The sequence below is a fragment of the Panicum virgatum genome, chromosome 4K (assembly GCF_016808335.1).
Source record: "Panicum virgatum strain AP13 chromosome 4K, P.virgatum_v5, whole genome shotgun sequence".
Taxonomy (NCBI): domain Eukaryota; kingdom Viridiplantae; phylum Streptophyta; class Magnoliopsida; order Poales; family Poaceae; genus Panicum; species Panicum virgatum.
Window position 1 is genome coordinate 1231611 of NC_053139.1, and position 16330 is coordinate 1247940.

General features: G+C 55.1%; 1 protein-coding gene across 1 annotated transcript; it reads left to right on the plus strand.

Moving 5' to 3' along the window:
- Positions 1 to 10647: 10647 nt before the first annotated feature.
- Positions 10648 to 12111, plus strand: LOC120702417. The gene is made up of 2 exons (XM_039986215.1): positions 10648 to 11096; positions 11258 to 12111. Exons 1-2 carry the CDS (start codon positions 10863 to 10865, stop codon positions 11876 to 11878), a joined length of 855 nt encoding a protein of 284 aa, XP_039842149.1. The 5' UTR covers positions 10648 to 10862; the 3' UTR covers positions 11879 to 12111.
- Positions 12112 to 16330: the final 4219 nt, after the last annotated feature.

Below are 16330 nucleotides of genomic sequence, written 5' to 3' on the forward strand. Positions count from 1 at the left end.
AGACGGGGGCGTCTATTTGTCGCTAACTGCGATTCGCGACGATTGCGTCGCAGAAACTTCTCCGGCGTCGCTCCCCCGCCAACCCCCACCTCCCTCGGCTCCGGCGCCGCCTCGGCGCCGCCCTCCGCCGCCGCCAACCCTAACCAAGCTCGCCGTCGTGCCGCCGCCGCCACCACCGCCCCCTCTTCTACGGCCGCCGGCCATTGGAAGCTCCGGCAACCCGAAACCCTAAAGGTTCGCCCCCGCCCTCCACCACCCCGGCCGCCGACGACCTCGCCGGTGGCCGCTCCCCCACCTCCCACCCCCGACCGACCTCCCTCACCTCCCACCCCTCACCGGCGTGCTCGTCTCCGCGAGGAAGATGAATAGTGGCGGCGCTTCTTCTCCCTCATCCTCCTTCTGCGACGGCATCGCTCGCGCTCGCGCGCGATGAATAGATTCCCCGTACTAGACTGATAAGACATTCAGTTAGAGGAGTTACAGAAACAGAAGCGTATATGCTCACCTAATGTACTCGTAATCACTATGAATGAATAAATATATGCAATTCTGCCTGTACGAGCATCTTCGAGAGATCGAGTTGACGATGGTTCCATCACCTCGCGAGAGACAAATGGAAAAGGCGTACCATGAAAAATATTGGTACGCGTAGCCTAGGGATCTCTGTCCCGGGACTTTTCCCTTTGTCAAATGAAATCCATGAAAAGAAACGAAAAAACAAAGACTATGGAGCCAGGCTGGCATGAACCAAATCAACCAGGGATCCGGATCCCACGGTCCGGGTCGCCCCCAGTTTGGAGCGCTGCTAGCCCGCCGTCGTCGAGGGTCGGCAGGGTGGCCAGCACCGCGGTCCTCAGACGTGAGTCCTCGCAAAGGGGGACGACACCGTGAGGAAGGATCAGGTGCTTCGGGATGAAGATCTCCCCTGTCACCGCCCGCACCAAGACCTCCAGGGCTTCCTGGATCAGATCGCTGTCCTCCCCGCGGTGAGCCCTGCTGCAGTCTTGGGGCCCGTTGAAACTCCAGGCAGGACGCGGCCGCTGCTTCAAAGGGACGATCCGGCGCTTCAAGAAGTCCCCGAGCACGTGCAGCGAGGTAAGGCCGTCCTCCGCCAGCGCCCTGATCTTGCTCAGCACGGAATCAAACTCCGACGGCAGGGACGGCTTGGCCCTCCAGGATTGGCGGTCGGAGGCGAGTCCCCCAGTCGGCATGACAAGGCGCTCGTTGGCTTCGGTGGTGGCGATTACCCACTCCTTGCGCCATTCTTCCCACTTCCCGTCAGTGAGCCCGGGGGTGTAGGGCGTCCGTAAGTCGCTCCTCGTCTGGAAGTAGTACGCCCCTACTTCATCCTTGCCCTTCCCGGACTTGACCAGGATGAAGAAGTGGCGGAAGAGGATGACGCAGGGCCGCACCCCCACAAACATCTCGCACAGGTGGACAAAGATGGACGTCAGGAGGATGGAGTGGGGCGTGAGATGTTGAAGCTGGGGGCCGAAATCTTTCTGCAGCAGCAGAAAGAATGAGGAGATCGGCAGCCCCAGGCCAGTTGAAATGTGTGAGATAAACAGCACAAATTCCCCGGCGCGCAGATCGCCGAGGGGAATCGAGCCTGCTTGAATCCCCAGGCAGTCTCCTGTGGACTCCACCCAAGCAGGCGGCGCACCGTGTTCAGCTCCTCCTCGGTCTGGAAATGACGGGGGCGAATGAGGGACGCCATCTCGCTATGGAGGCGAGGAGCAATCTACGCAGGAGAGCAAGGGCGAGGAGGCTCGAAGGCAAAGGGGCGCAAAGGTTTGGAAGGAAGAAGGCGAATGCAGAAAGATAACCGCGATATGCGGTTTGGCCCTTTATGCAGCCTGTCCCATCCGGCGCGCCCCGAAACCATCGCTGGAACCCAAGCGACGCTCGCGCCTGGTGTTAACCGCCCAGTCCATGACAAGGGGGCCCAGGCCCGCCTGTTAGAGAGGGCGGGTAACAAAGAAAGGCGTGAAAAGACGGGATATGAACCGTCGCCCGCGCGCGAAGCGAGGCGGAAGCTGAGCTGACGTGCGCGCATAGAGCGCTGGCATGACCAGACTTTTCGGGAACTGCGCTGGTGGTAAATATCTCGTTTACTCCGGCCGCAACAATGCCGAGCGTCGCTCGCGTGACTAGGTGTACCACTGTATGTGGGTACCACAAGTCAGTAAGCCGTTGCGATGTGATGAGGCAACGAAAAACTCGATGGATGGTCAAAACTGGACTAGACTCCTGCAGTATGCATAGTCTAACACTAGAGGCTTCAAGCTATGCAGGGCCAAATCACAGTAGTGGCCCCACCTGCGGGTTCGTCACCTCTCCCGAGGTGTGCCCGGGGGCCACTGTCGGTACCCTGTAGCAGGGATACCCACTCCTACTGCAGCAAGACAGGACTCGCGTAGTCATCCGTAACTGCGCCATAAGAGGCAGAGCAGCCGGGCCCCACGGGTCAGGCTCTTTCCTCATCGCGCCAACGGCCCCGGATCCACTGCCCGCTCTGGGACGGGTCAGGTGATGCCACGTGTCCATGAGGAGGAGAAGCTCCGAGCCAATAGCCGAGGGCGCGGACCCCCCATAGAGGTCCGGGACCTCCTCGCGCCCGTCCGGACCTCCCACGCGCGTAGAACCACCATACCGCCGGGGCGGGGTCCAAGGGCGCCACGTTTCCCGTAGGCGCGGGCGCGAGTCTTCTGCTGGAAGACTCGCCCACCCACCGCATTCAATGTGGGTGGTTGAGGCGTGCTCTGCTGCCGCGGCACGCGGGGCAGCCTTTGTCAGGCCTCACTGTCGACCGCATATTACCGAGGTACACAGTGCAGCCGCATGCGCCGCATCCGCGTAGAGCCGTCTGCCGCATTAAATGGATACGGCGGCACGGCACATTTTCATCATACTGTCTACGCTGCAAGCTACACGGTCCGTTCAGCTACGTTGCAGGTAACACCGCAAGGTACACCCTGGCGCCGTTTCGACAAGACAGGGCATGGATCTGCCGGACGGAGGATCTTCACGGGTAGAAGGAAATCCGAGAATAAGATCTCCGTCGCCTGTAATGCCATAATATGTGAACAGTATGTTATTTTATACTACATCGATTGGGCCCACCTATCGGGGACCCAACGGCTATGTACGCGCCTCCCTTGAGATATAAAAGGGAGGCACTCGCCGCACACAAGAAAACTCATTCTAAACTCATTCTAGACTCAGACTCACGCTGGACTCAGCACCAGACAACCATGTTCTCAACCTCTGGAGAGCACAAGCAATACAACACACAGTGGACGTAGGGTATTATGCTCCGGCGGCCCGAACCACTCTAAAACCTCTGTGTTCATCATTTCTTCCCTGGAGATTGAACTAATCCTAGCTAACCCCCGAGTACTCACCCTCTAGGTTTAAACGGGTGCACTACGCTACCCGGCTGTGGATTTGCACACCATGACATACCTCCTCCTCCTCCTCCCTCTCCCTTCGTCCCGGCGCCCCCCTCCCTCCTTTCAGCGGCCTCGAGCTCCGGCAAGGCACGCTCCGGCGTGGACGGTGGCAAATCGGAGCGGATTCGACGCGGACAGCTCGAGCTCCCTTGGTGAGCTCTCTTTCCTCGGGCACGCAGAGGCGGAGGCCGGCAGCGGCGCGTGCAGGCCTCCTCCTCCAGATCCGCCGGCTCGAGCTCGAGCTCCAATCATGGCGGGGGTGCGGCCCGATGGGGAGGACAGCTCGGCGGCGTTGAGCTCGGCGGCCCTACCTCCCTCCAAACGCCAGCCGGGATCGTGCGCGGCAGGGTGGCTGAGCGACGGCGGCAGGCGACCCATGCTCCCTGGCCCTGCTCGCGGAGCTATGCACGGTGCGGAGCTGCCGCTGCGCGCGGCGGCGCGCGCGGGCCGGCGCCCCTCTCCTCCCTCGATTCGGAGCGGTGGACAGCCCTACTCTCCTCCTCCTCCCTCGATTCGGGTCGGCGTGCACGGTCTCCATTGGCACTTGCCCGCCTCCCTCCGGCGGTGTGGATCTAGATCCGGCCCGAGCTCCCTCCCTCCGGCGGCCGCGTCCAGATCCGGAGGGGCGCGCAAAGCTCCGCCGGCTGCGCCCTTCCTCCTCCGTGCCGCCGGCGCTGGCTGCTCTGCCTCGGAGGAGGTGCGAAGGATGGTGGCATGTGGCTCGAAGGAGGGCGGTGGTGCGCGGGGCGGAGATGGCCAACTACCGCTGGCCCTCCCTCACCTGCTGCTCTCCATGGCCAGCGCTTTCTTCTCACCCTCCCCTTCTGCTTTGCGCGGTGGCCGGCAGCACCCTCCCTCTCTCTCCCGGTGTGAGGCCGTTGGTGGCGTCATAGCGTGCGGCCGCTACCTCTGCCCGATTTGGGGGACCGCCGCTCGTCTGCAATCATAGTGGACGCCATAGCGTCCCCCACTGCAGCCCTTTTGAATGCCAAATGGTACTGGAGTACGGGATAGCTAGTGTTTGCTATCCCGGACCCACTGCAGAAAGCCGATCGACAATGTTTCCAGCAGGGACTAATTTTCCGGTATGTATGAATGTATCCATCATGGCCCACAGTCTCGCGATGTATCAAGTATGATTGGAAATTGAACGATTGGTGTACCTAAAGAGTATAAACAATTAGTCCGTGTGGGCGCGGCAGTTTTGTGTTGGTCTGTTTATTAGAAATTTGTTATTTTTATATCTCACAAACGAAATCGAGTCTGGAGTCTGGACAAGATATTTTACAATGTTGTGTATCATCAATCATTTATATGTGTAATTTTTTTTGGTAAATTTAGATAATTTTTTTGTCGTGATTTGCACGGGTTTTCACAAATGTTGTGGTTTCCACCAGATATGTTCCCGTTTATCTTTAGGCAACCTACAAGTAAATGAAAGAATCTTCATGCCAATAGCCCCTCTTGAATAAATCCATGCAAATGCGACTTAATTTGAGTTGAGAACTTCAATCTGAATGGACAGGTTCCATCATAGCAAAGCCGACCAATTGAGGGCGTATCCACATGCCCAAGCCACGCCACAGCCGACAAATCGAGGCCCGGAGTCCTCATTAGAATTGTGAGCCATTAGCTAGGTATTGATCGAGCTTATGTCTACCGTGGACGAGTCCTCTGTGACGATGAGTATCTCTGTTGCCTCGGTACTAGATGATGATGATGTCGTAGGCGGCGTCGCGTCGCCGTCGTCCCGCCGGGATATGCCGGTGTGGGTGGCCACCGCCCACAGCAGGGTGATGAACTCCCCGCCCTGCGCCAGCGCCTCCTTGTGCGCCTTCACGTGCTGCTCGCTGGCCGTCGGCGCCGCGTACACCACCACCTCCGTCCACAGCCCGGCCAGCAGCTCCCACACGCGATCACGCGCGTCCGCCTCCGCCGCTGCTTCGTACCTGTCCATCAGCACCTTCCCAAGGCTCGCTCCCTTGCCGAACACCGTCGCCGGCGACTCCTCCTCCTCCTTCAGCCCTGCCGCGATCTCCATCACCTTGCGCTCCCGGCAGAAGAAGTACCCGTAGCACCCTGACTTGTTCTTGAGCTCCTTATTCAGCTCCTCGTACACGCGCTCCGTCGCGTCCTTGTCGACGGGAAGGAGCTCCGGGTGGAAGGCCACCAGGTACGCGCAGTACCGGGACAAGCCCACGGCCACCTTGCGGCCGGGTCCCGGTGGCGTCTTCTTCGGCAGCGGGAACCTCGCCTCCAGGAGCTCGGTGGCGATGTGCCAGGTGAGGATGACCTCGGCGAGGTCGTCGTCGCCGTCGCACGCCCACGAGAGCTCAAGCTCGTCGAACTGCAGCGCTGACTGCTTGCCGGGAAGGGCAACGTCGTCACGGGCAGTAGCCAGCCGCTCCACGATGGCCTTCTTGGCCTGCCTGGGCACAGCCTCGGTCGGCAGCATGAACGACGACGACGCCCGGAAGAAGCACCACAACATGGAGAACTGCTTGAAGCAGACGTTGGGGCGGCTCAGTTTGTTCCGCACCCACAGGATGCGGCGGATGATCCCACTGAGAAAGCGGCTGGCACGCCAATTGCGTTTGGAGGTGTAGCGGCAGAGCAGCGACACTGTGAACCCGTTAGAAAGCAGGAACACGATGATCTCCCAGACCTCCTCGTAGGCGAAGGTGAGGGAGAGAAGGGTGGTGATGAATAGGTTAACTGTGGAGAAGAGAACTGGTGGTAACTGGTTAGCTTTGCTGAGCAGGCAGACGACCATCCTCAACATGCCGATGGATACAGGGAAGTTGTCGGTCCGGAAGCTGTGGAAGGCATAGACCACATCCCCATTGTTGCACAGAATGATCATGAGGATGCACAAGGCCCACACAACAATGGGGAACATGATGTAGTTGATGAGGAAGAAGGAGGGGCCAGCGTACGTGACGGGATGAACGGAGTGGTAGTACTCGCAGAGGAACTGGATCTCGTCATTGAGCACTTGGAAAAGCTCATCGGCATTTTCTTCCTTGCGCTTGTCTTCTTCCCACAGGCCTTTGAAGATGAGGCTATGGCAGTTGCGGGCTTCGGTGGGGGTGATGGGGAAGTCCTCCAGCCTCCGGCGCAGGAGCTTGTAGAGAGCGAAGGAGAGGCAGAGCCTCTTGAGACTCGAGTCCCTCTGGAGCATCTGGTCTTTGTCTGAGAGCCTCCAGATGCCGCCGATGGTGACGACCACAGCGGAGTCAGCTTCCGCGATAACCTCCTTTAGGTCGAGACGGTATCCCTTCGATCTCGCCTCCTTCTTCAGCTCCTCTTCGCCCATCACTGCATATTTGCACCGCTTCAAGAGCTCCGACCCAATCTGCTGGCCATTCAACTCTTCTTCATCTTGCTGCAGAATCTGGGTCATGTAGGAGGCCACAAGCTGGGGGTTCCTGCCGTAGGCGAAGGAACGCTTTCCCAGCTCCGAGGTCACAAACCTCTGCACCAGCTTGGTAGCAGCAAGCAACCACAGGACGCCGAAAAACGCCTTCCTGCCGGTGCTTCTGAGGTTGTAGAAGACGAGGTAGCCCAGCCAGGAGATCCTTGCAGCACGCTCGATGGTGCCTGCATACCCATGCATGTCTGCAGTAGCCAGGAATATCGCCTCCACCTTCTTGTGGAGGAGCTCCACCAGGAGCATCCACATGAGGATCGTTTGAGCTCGCAGCGGGAGCTCGCTCACCTCACCGGTGGCGGTGCCTTGGTTCTTAGCCTCGGAGAAGACATAGGACATGACAGGGAGGAAGAGGGAGAGCAAGACGTAGAGGCATATGCGGATGCTGGGCTTGAGGAAGGCGCTGACATCGGAGAAGCGGCTGAAGAGATTGACGATGAAGAAGATCGCGGCCAGGAACAACATGAAGATGGAGGTGATGGCTGGCTCATTCTTCTGGTCAGTGTAGGAGTAGGTTAGGTTGGACACATAGGCTAATGTACTGTTGCAATAGTAGTAGCCGGTTCTGTTGGAGAATATCATCTTTCACTACGTACAAATGCAATAACGCTAGCTTGATGAGCTCTGGCTGTAGTGAGCTATCTAGTAATTTATAGATGCTCTCTCTTGGCGAGGGAGGGTGCATGATCATCTGATGATTACTTTATTTAATTGTTCGTTTTCTTTATGTGACTTATTGCTACTTTATTCTTTGTTCATGTCTTTCTTAACCTTTCCCTTTTTACCAAATTTTGTAAGATGCACGCTACTGAACGTGCACCATCATATTTAAGTTTGGCCAAGAATAATATCATGTAATCGCAACACTTTGGTCTTTAATTATACTCTTTCCAGTGTTAATGAGCCATCTGTATGCTACTGCATGTTCAGAAAGCCGAGCTCTTTTTCTATATCCAGTCCTTGGCCAGCATGCCATCTCTTTTACTTTTTCTTTGAGCAATAGCAATGTCCTATCCGAAGTTATGCACACCATGTCATCTATTGGCTTCCACCTATGCATTGCCCATATAGCACTGCATATAGGATCATTTTATCCTTGCCTTGCTCTTGTTTATTTTGCTTTGATCAACTTTCTTTAGCAAAGGTGAAAGCTTCACGCTAAGGGAATGCTCAACAGTCCATAGAATATGTGATAGGCAATGGGACCATTTACATCGAAACGTATATATCTACCATCTCAAGTTCAAATCTCTCCTAGGCATTCATAGTGATAGGGTTTGACTGTGCATATTTACAGGGGTGTGCGTACCTATATGTCTTATGTATGTGAGTTTCTATATGTATATACCTATGCCAAAGGATGCTAGACCAATTAGTTGAAACACTCCGGTGGTACCCCCACAGGTCTGCGGTTCGAACCCCGTGTGGGGGCGAATTTCTGGCTGTGGGCAAAAAAAGTCCCCCTCGCTGGCGCAGCCAGGTTCGGGGGTTTTCTCTACTGGGAAGCCGGTTGCCTCCTCTTAATGAAATACCTGTTGGTGCTGTAATACCCCACCTAGTCGATTTATGTACATACCTATATTTATAAAGGAGGATGCAATGAAAAAGAGAAACTTATTAATGATCCATGTGACTACTAATAATACCGACAAGGATAAGGATTTGTAGGGAAGGGTACATGGACTGACACACCAGCTTCAACCCCATAGCTCAAGTCACAACATTAGCCAAAATGCTAGAGAAATATCAAATAGGTTGCTGACGGTGGAAGCGAAACCTTATGCACTCATAAAAAACATGAGGACGCTATTGATCTATAGACCAGAAAATAGGAGTGGGATCTTGAAGGCTATGGAGCTTTGGTTATAATCCCTACGATGACCACTCTTAACTGAGATGGCACAGTACCATGGTGGAGGACAAGGCGGATGCTGCAACTGTCGTGCACATTCACTTGACCGTTAGCCACTCGCCAGCGCCTCGTGGTTAATCAACTTGCTATCACAACTGAGCATGTTCGGCCACGTAATGAGGCGGCTTGTTAGTTTAATTTTTTCAAATTCATGGTGATGAACTCATGCATTGATTTAATTTGTGATGATGATGAAATTGGCTAGTTTGATTAACAATGATGAACTTTTGTTTACTACTTATGTCTTGTGATAATGAATGTTTGTACATTATATATGCTGAATTCATCTGATGATGAACTTGTTATAGAAGTATGAGTGGGGGTAGTAGTACATATAGATGAACATTCTATAGGAGTAGCAATGCAGGTTTATTTACTTGATGCAAGAGTGATAAAAAAGATGAAACTTGTTGACATGGATTGCATGATGATGAGACTTGATCATATGTTGCATCCATTTTTGGGTGCAATGATCATATTGTGGGCAAATGCATGATGATCAGGAGATGCTTTTTTGAACAACTAGTAGGATGTGTTTAAATCTTTAAAATGAATGTGTGTGTGTGTGTGTTTTCTACCGTTTATTTAGAACAGGTCATATTTTTAGATAAAAGACAAGAATCATTTCAGCCGCTGTAGCAACCAAGAATGCACAAAGCCATCCATTAATATTACATCTTGAAAAACAATAAGAAGCACACAATGCCAGAGAACATCCTATAATCTTCAATACATGACTAATGACAACCTTACACAGGTATATAATCTGTTACTAAACCTTCACCCATGCTTGGCAAAGATAGATGTCCATCAACGTAGCCTCCAAACATTATTGGTAGCCTTCTGCAGCATTCGGCTAAGATGTGCTTTTATTGGTAGCCTCAAGCAGCATTAGAGAGAGAGAGAGAGAGAGAGAGAGAGAGAGAGAGAGAGAGAGAGAGAGAGAGAGAGAGAGAGAGATCAATTAATGACTACTAGCTACATTGGACGGAGACATTAGAGCTGCTTGAGAAGTTGACGTGGAAGCAGCTCACCCTGATGGTGTAGGGCATGGTGACTGCCAGCCCGTACTTGAACCTCACCTTGGCCTCCACCACCACCCGGCAGTCTTGCTTGGTGGCCTTCTCCGCCTTGAGCTCCTTGCCGGCCTTGCCATTTCTCGCCGTGCCGGCCTTGTGGTCGTACTGCCCGTACTTGGCCCAGAAGGCGACGCCGGCGACGTCCCGCGGGCTCCGCCACCCCGGCAGCGCGGCGGCGGCGTCGACCTCCCCGGCCAGGACGTAGCCCGTGGCGCTGTACCAGATCTGGGCGCTGACGGCGGCGAACCGCACCTGGGTGCGCCGGCTGGTGTTGTTGGCGACGAGGGTGAGGTTGTAGAAGCCGTTGAGCAGGCCGGGGCTGCCCTGCACCGGGACCCTCGACGTCGTGGCGTTCGCGACGGAGAAGGAGATGCGGGCCGGGGCGAGGCTGACGGAGATGCCGGCGGCGACGGCCATGGCGGCCAGCGCTCCGAGCAGCAGGGCGAAGACGCGCTGCTGCACATTCCACCTGCTCCAGGGACGGGGAGTAGCAATCGCCATGATCTATATACGTATGGATGGATGCAAATGTGCAATGTAAATCGATCGTGCTTTGGTTGCTTGCTGTGTTAGTTCTTGCAGGAATGAACGAACAGTAGTGCGCGAGTGATCGAGCATGCGTATACTCAGGCAATAGCACAGTGGTAGAGAAGAGAGCTAATGGACGACCTGCAATGCAAGCAATGGTGTAGTGTTGTAGCTCGCGCGCACAGGCACATCTCATCGTTCTTTGGAAAAAGCTAGCGCTTATTGGTAGCAGGGAACAAAACCCTTTTCTCTTTTACTTTGCTTCTCCAAGGCGCTCTCAATCGGCCCTGATCTTTTTTTTCTCAGTTACAAACAAAAACGTATCTCTGAACCTTGAGAAAAGAAAGAGACTCGCATGATGTCAGCCGACAGTCTATAGATATAGAAACAGGCAACCAACCTCAGCAGTCAGCAGGGCTCTTCAATCTCTAGTCGGCGGCGCCGTAGTGTGGAAACCAAACATGGGAATCGACGGCGGCGACGAGAAGCGCACAAGATTCCCGTGCCTCGACAGGGTACGCTACATGGTGACCGCCGTGGTGGTCGTGCTCACCGTCGCCGTCGCCGTGATGGTGATCACCGTCATCGTCCACCGCCCCGAGGACATCGAGCTCTCCATCCTCCACGGCCACATCGAGGCGTCCACTCTGTGGAGGCAGAGCGAGATCCCATTCTCATCGGCCCCTCGCTATCAGGTAGGGTGGTAACGTATCATGATCCCAGTAGTCTCTTCATAATCCAACTCGACTCTTATATAAATTTAGCTCAAAATTGTAAAAAATAAAGCTCGATCCTATAAGTATCAGGTTCTTAAGATTATCAGAGTTAAATTTTAAGACCATTTACCACTTTCCAGTTCCGCCGCCGCCGCCGCCACCACCACCGGCCGTGCGACGAGATCAAGCCGGTTGACAACGACGATGCAGCTGGCAGCTCGGACATCAGCTGCGCCGGCGAGAGCGGCCTCCCCAGCACGATCGTGACGTACGAGGCGGCGGCGTCCGTGGAATTCGCCGTCACCCTGAGCGCCTACAACCCCAGCGGCCGCGCTGACATCAACTGCACCGGCATCACCCTCCGCGTCGTCGACATGCCGGACCTCGCCCGGAACACCACGGGAGCCATGGAGGTCGTTCGCTTCCCGCTGCCGCGAGGGTTCCTCGTGAGGCGGCGGAGCTCGCACGCGGTGCGGAGGTGGGTGCGGGTCACCGACGCGCGCGTGCTGGCCTACCTCGCGAGCACGTACGCCGGCCGGACTAGCTTCCCGGCGACGGTGCAGGTGAACGTGTCCGTCGCCTTGGTGACGACCGTGGTGAAGAGGACGACCAACCCCAAGAACGTGAACCACTGGTGCTCGGTGGTGACCGTCGGCCTGGACGAGCCCAGCACCACCGCCGATGCAGTCCGTTGCTGGGCCGGAGAAGAGCCACCCTACCTTTTTGGCTCCGTGCTGTCGGCGCCGCCGCCGGCTTCTTGAACGACAGACTGCTTGTTGCCTGTTTAGTATGGTACGGACCCGATAGGATCTGGCGGCGCGGCATTATCTTCTCTTGTTGTTTCGTGGACTTCATCGACCTGATCTTTTGTTGTTCTGTTCTTTGGCCAGCCGGCCCTGGTTTCAACAGCTTCAATATAATTGGAGCTGTCATGTACGTTTTACCAACAAGCGAGTGAGCGACTGAATGCATTTCTGAATTTTTGTGTTTGTTATCCCTTGTTCCACATTATAATATACTCCAGCTATTTTAAGATTTTTTTTCAAATCAAATATTTTAAATTTTGATTATAGATGGTTAAAAATTATAAACATTGACAAAATGAAATGATCAGGGGCGGAGTCACAGGGTAATGCCAACACAGCCCAACGCATAATACATATATTATAAAAAAGAAAAACATGCATGTTAAAAATTGCTGCTTGTGGCCTACAGCCTGCCGCGGTCACTCTTGCCTATTGCCGACTGCCCGGTCAAGTGCAGCCGTGCAGGAGAGGCAAAGGCATTGTCCAGGCATCCAAAATTGGTATTTGCTCTCTACTTTGTAAAATGTCTAATTGCTTTTTCCATTGTCCCGTGTACATGTAACTTGTTGAGTACTATACAGTAGTTATTGCTAATGCTCTTGGCGTATTTATTTTTTACAATTGTTGAATCATGGAGAGGAACGGAGACATTGCATTTTTAAAAAAAATTTAATTTGGGATGAAGACGATATATATTACTATGAAAACAGTTTTTAGGGAAGGGTAAAAAGAAACATTTCTAGAGGTGGGTGGCGTACCCGCCCCTACTTCTCACATCTACAAATACTGTTTGTAGGGACGGGTTACATTGGACCCACCTCCGGAAAAAATCGGATCTTTCCTACAAATAATTTTTGTAGGGATAATCAAGACTTCCATGTTCTTTAGAAAGCGTAGATCGAACAATAAGAAGAAGACTCATCATTTTTAAACAGTTATAGGTGTGCACTTCTCTTTTGCGTATTTTGAACTTAATATGTTTGATCTATTTGTAATTAGTTTATGCAACTTTCGCACTTATTGGTTGAATTTAGAACATAGTTTCTTATTTTTATTCTTTTGAACCGAATTCTAGAAAAAAATTGATAATTACAAACAAATTAATATATATTGAACCGTACATGAAAAATTGTTGCTGAATATCTGGTGACAAAATCCTAGATCCGCCACTGGAAATGATACTATTTTGTTCATAATGAAATAAACTATCATTATATATAACATTTTCAATTAAAATCATGTTGACAAGTAGCTCTTTTATTATCAAACCAATCATGTTGACAAGTAGCTCTTTTATTATCACCAGGTTCCTGCATGGTTGGAACAGTACTAGACGGGGGCGTCTATTTGTCGCTAACTGCGATTCGCGACGATTGCGTCGCAGAAACTTCTCCGGCGTCGCTCCCCCGCCAACCCCCACCTCCCTCGGCTCCGGCGCCGCCTCGGCGCCGCCCTCCGCCGCCGCCAACCCTAACCAAGCTCGCCGTCGTGCCGCCGCCGCCACCACCGCCCACCGGGGCTCCTGCCCTGCCCGGCCGGCGGCGCTCCCGCGCCGCCTCGCCTTCCGCCGGCCGAACCATCGCCGCCGCCGGTCCTCCGCCGCCCCCGGCCCCCTCTTCTACGGCCGCCGGCCATTGGAAGCTCCGGCAACCCGAAACCCTAAAGGTTCGCCCCCGCCCTCCACCACCCCGGCCGCCGACGACCTCGCCGGTGGCCGCTCCCCCACCTCCCACCCCCGACCGACCTCCCTCACCTCCCACCCCTCACCGGCGTGCTCGTCTCCGCGAGGAAGATGAATAGTGGCGGCGCTTCTTCTCCCTCATCCTCCTTCTGCGACGGCATCGCTCGCGCTCGCGCGCGATGAATAGATTCCCCGTACTAGACTGATAAGACATTCAGTTAGAGGAGTTACAGAAACAGAAGCGTATATGCTCACCTAATGTACTCGTAATCACTATGAATGAATAAATATATGCAATTCTGCCTGTACGAGCATCTTCGAGAGATCGAGTTGACGATGGTTCCATCACCTCGCGAGAGACAAATGGAAAAGGCGTACCATGAAAAATATTGGTACGCGTAGCCTAGGGATCTCTGTCCCGGGACTTTTCCCTTTGTCAAATGAAATCCATGAAAAGAAACGAAAAAACAAAGACTATGGAGCCAGGCTGGCATGAACCAAATCAACCAGGGATCCGGATCCCACGGTCCGGGTCGCCCCCAGTTTGGAGCGCTGCTAGCCCGCCGTCGTCGAGGGTCGGCAGGGTGGCCAGCACCGCGGTCCTCAGACGTGAGTCCTCGCAAAGGGGGACGACACCGTGAGGAAGGATCAGGTGCTTCGGGATGAAGATCTCCCCTGTCACCGCCCGCACCAAGACCTCCAGGGCTTCCTGGATCAGATCGCTGTCCTCCCCGCGGTGAGCCCTGCTGCAGTCTTGGGGCCCGTTGAAACTCCAGGCAGGACGCGGCCGCTGCTTCAAAGGGACGATCCGGCGCTTCAAGAAGTCCCCGAGCACGTGCAGCGAGGTAAGGCCGTCCTCCGCCAGCGCCCTGATCTTGCTCAGCACGGAATCGAACTCCGACGGCAGGGACGGCTTGGCCCTCCAGGATTGGCGGTCGGAGGCGAGTCCCCCAGTCGGCATGACAAGGCGCTCGTTGGCTTCGGTGGTGGCGATTACCCACTCCTTGCGCCATTCTTCCCACTTCCCGTCAGTGAGCCCGGGGGTGTAGGGCGTCCGTAAGTCGCTCCTCGTCTGGAAGTAGTACGCCCCTACTTCATCCTTGCCCTTCCCGGACTTGACCAGGATGAAGAAGTGGCGGAAGAGGATGACGCAGGGCCGCACCCCCACAAACATCTCGCACAGGTGGACAAAGATGGACGTCAGGAGGATGGAGTGGGGCGTGAGATGTTGAAGCTGGGGGCCGAAATCTTTCTGCAGCAGCAGAAAGAATGAGGAGATCGGCAGCCCCAGGCCAGTTGAAATGTGTGAGATAAACAGCACAAATTCCCCGGCGCGCAGATCGCCGAGGGGAATCGAGCCTGCTTGAATCCCCAGGCAGTCTCCTGTGGACTCCACCCAAGCAGGCGGCGCACCGTGTTCAGCTCCTCCTCGGTCTGGAAATGACGGGGGCGAATGAGGGACGCCATCTCGCTATGGAGGCGAGGAGCAATCTACGCAGGAGAGCAAGGGCGAGGAGGCTCGAAGGCAAAGGGGCGCAAAGGTTTGGAAGGAAGAAGGCGAATGCAGAAAGATAACCGCGATATGCGGTTTGGCCCTTTATGCAGCCTGTCCCATCCGGCGCGCCCCGAAACCATCGCTGGAACCCAAGCGACGCTCGCGCCTGGTGTTAACCGCCCAGTCCATGACAAGGGGGCCCAGGCCCGCCTGTTAGAGAGGGCGGGTAACAAAGAAAGGCGTGAAAAGACGGGATATGAACCGTCGCCCGCGCGCGAAGCGAGGCGGAAGCTGAGCTGACGTGCGCGCATAGAGCGCTGGCATGACCAGACTTTTCGGGAACTGCGCTGGTGGTAAATATCTCGTTTACTCCGGCCGCAACAATGCCGAGCGTCGCTCGCGTGACTAGGTGTACCACTGTATGTGGGTACCACAAGTCAGTAAGCCGTTGCGATGTGATGAGGCAACGAAAAACTCGATGGATGGTCAAAACTGGACTAGACTCCTGCAGTATGCATAGTCTAACACTAGAGGCTTCAAGCTATGCAGGGCCAAATCACAGTAGTGGCCCCACCTGCGGGTTCGTCACCTCTCCCGAGGTGTGCCCGGGGGCCACTGTCGGTACCCTGTAGCAGGGATACCCACTCCTACTGCAGCAAGACAGGACTCGCGTAGTCATCCGTAACTGCGCCATAAGAGGCAGAGCAGCCGGGCCCCACGGGTCAGGCTCTTTCCTCATCGCGCCAACGGCCCCGGATCCACTGCCCGCTCTGGGACGGGTCAGGTGATGCCACGTGTCCATGAGGAGGAGAAGCTCCGAGCCAATAGCCGAGGGCGCGGACCCCCCATAGAGGTCCGGGACCTCCTCGCGCCCGTCCGGACCTCCCACGCGCGTAGAACCAGCATACCGCCGGGGCGGGGTCCAAGGGCGCCACGTTTCCCGCAGGCGCGGGCGCGAGTCTTCTGCTGGAAGACTCGCCCACCCACCGCATTCAATGTGGGTGGTTGAGGCGTGCTCTGCTGCCGCGGCACGCGGGGCAGCCTTTGTCAGGCCTCACTGTCGACCGCATATTACCGAGGTACACAGTGCAGCCGCATGCGCCGCATCCGCGTAGAGCCGTCTGCCGCATTAAATGGATACGGCGGCACGGCACATTTTCATCATACTGTCTACGCTGCAAGCTACACGGTCCGTTCAGCTACGCTGCAGGTAACACCGCAAGGTACACCC

Bases quoted from the DNA above. Each gene is read 5' to 3' on its own strand.
- LOC120702417 (XM_039986215.1), top strand. From the start codon at position 10,863: ATGGGAATCGACGGCGGCGACGAGAAGCGCACAAGATTCCCGTGCCTC. The intron at 11,097-11,257 runs GTAGGGTGGTAA...ACCACTTTCCAG, and splicing joins CATCGGCCCCTCGCTATCAG to TTCCGCCGCCGCCGCCGCCA.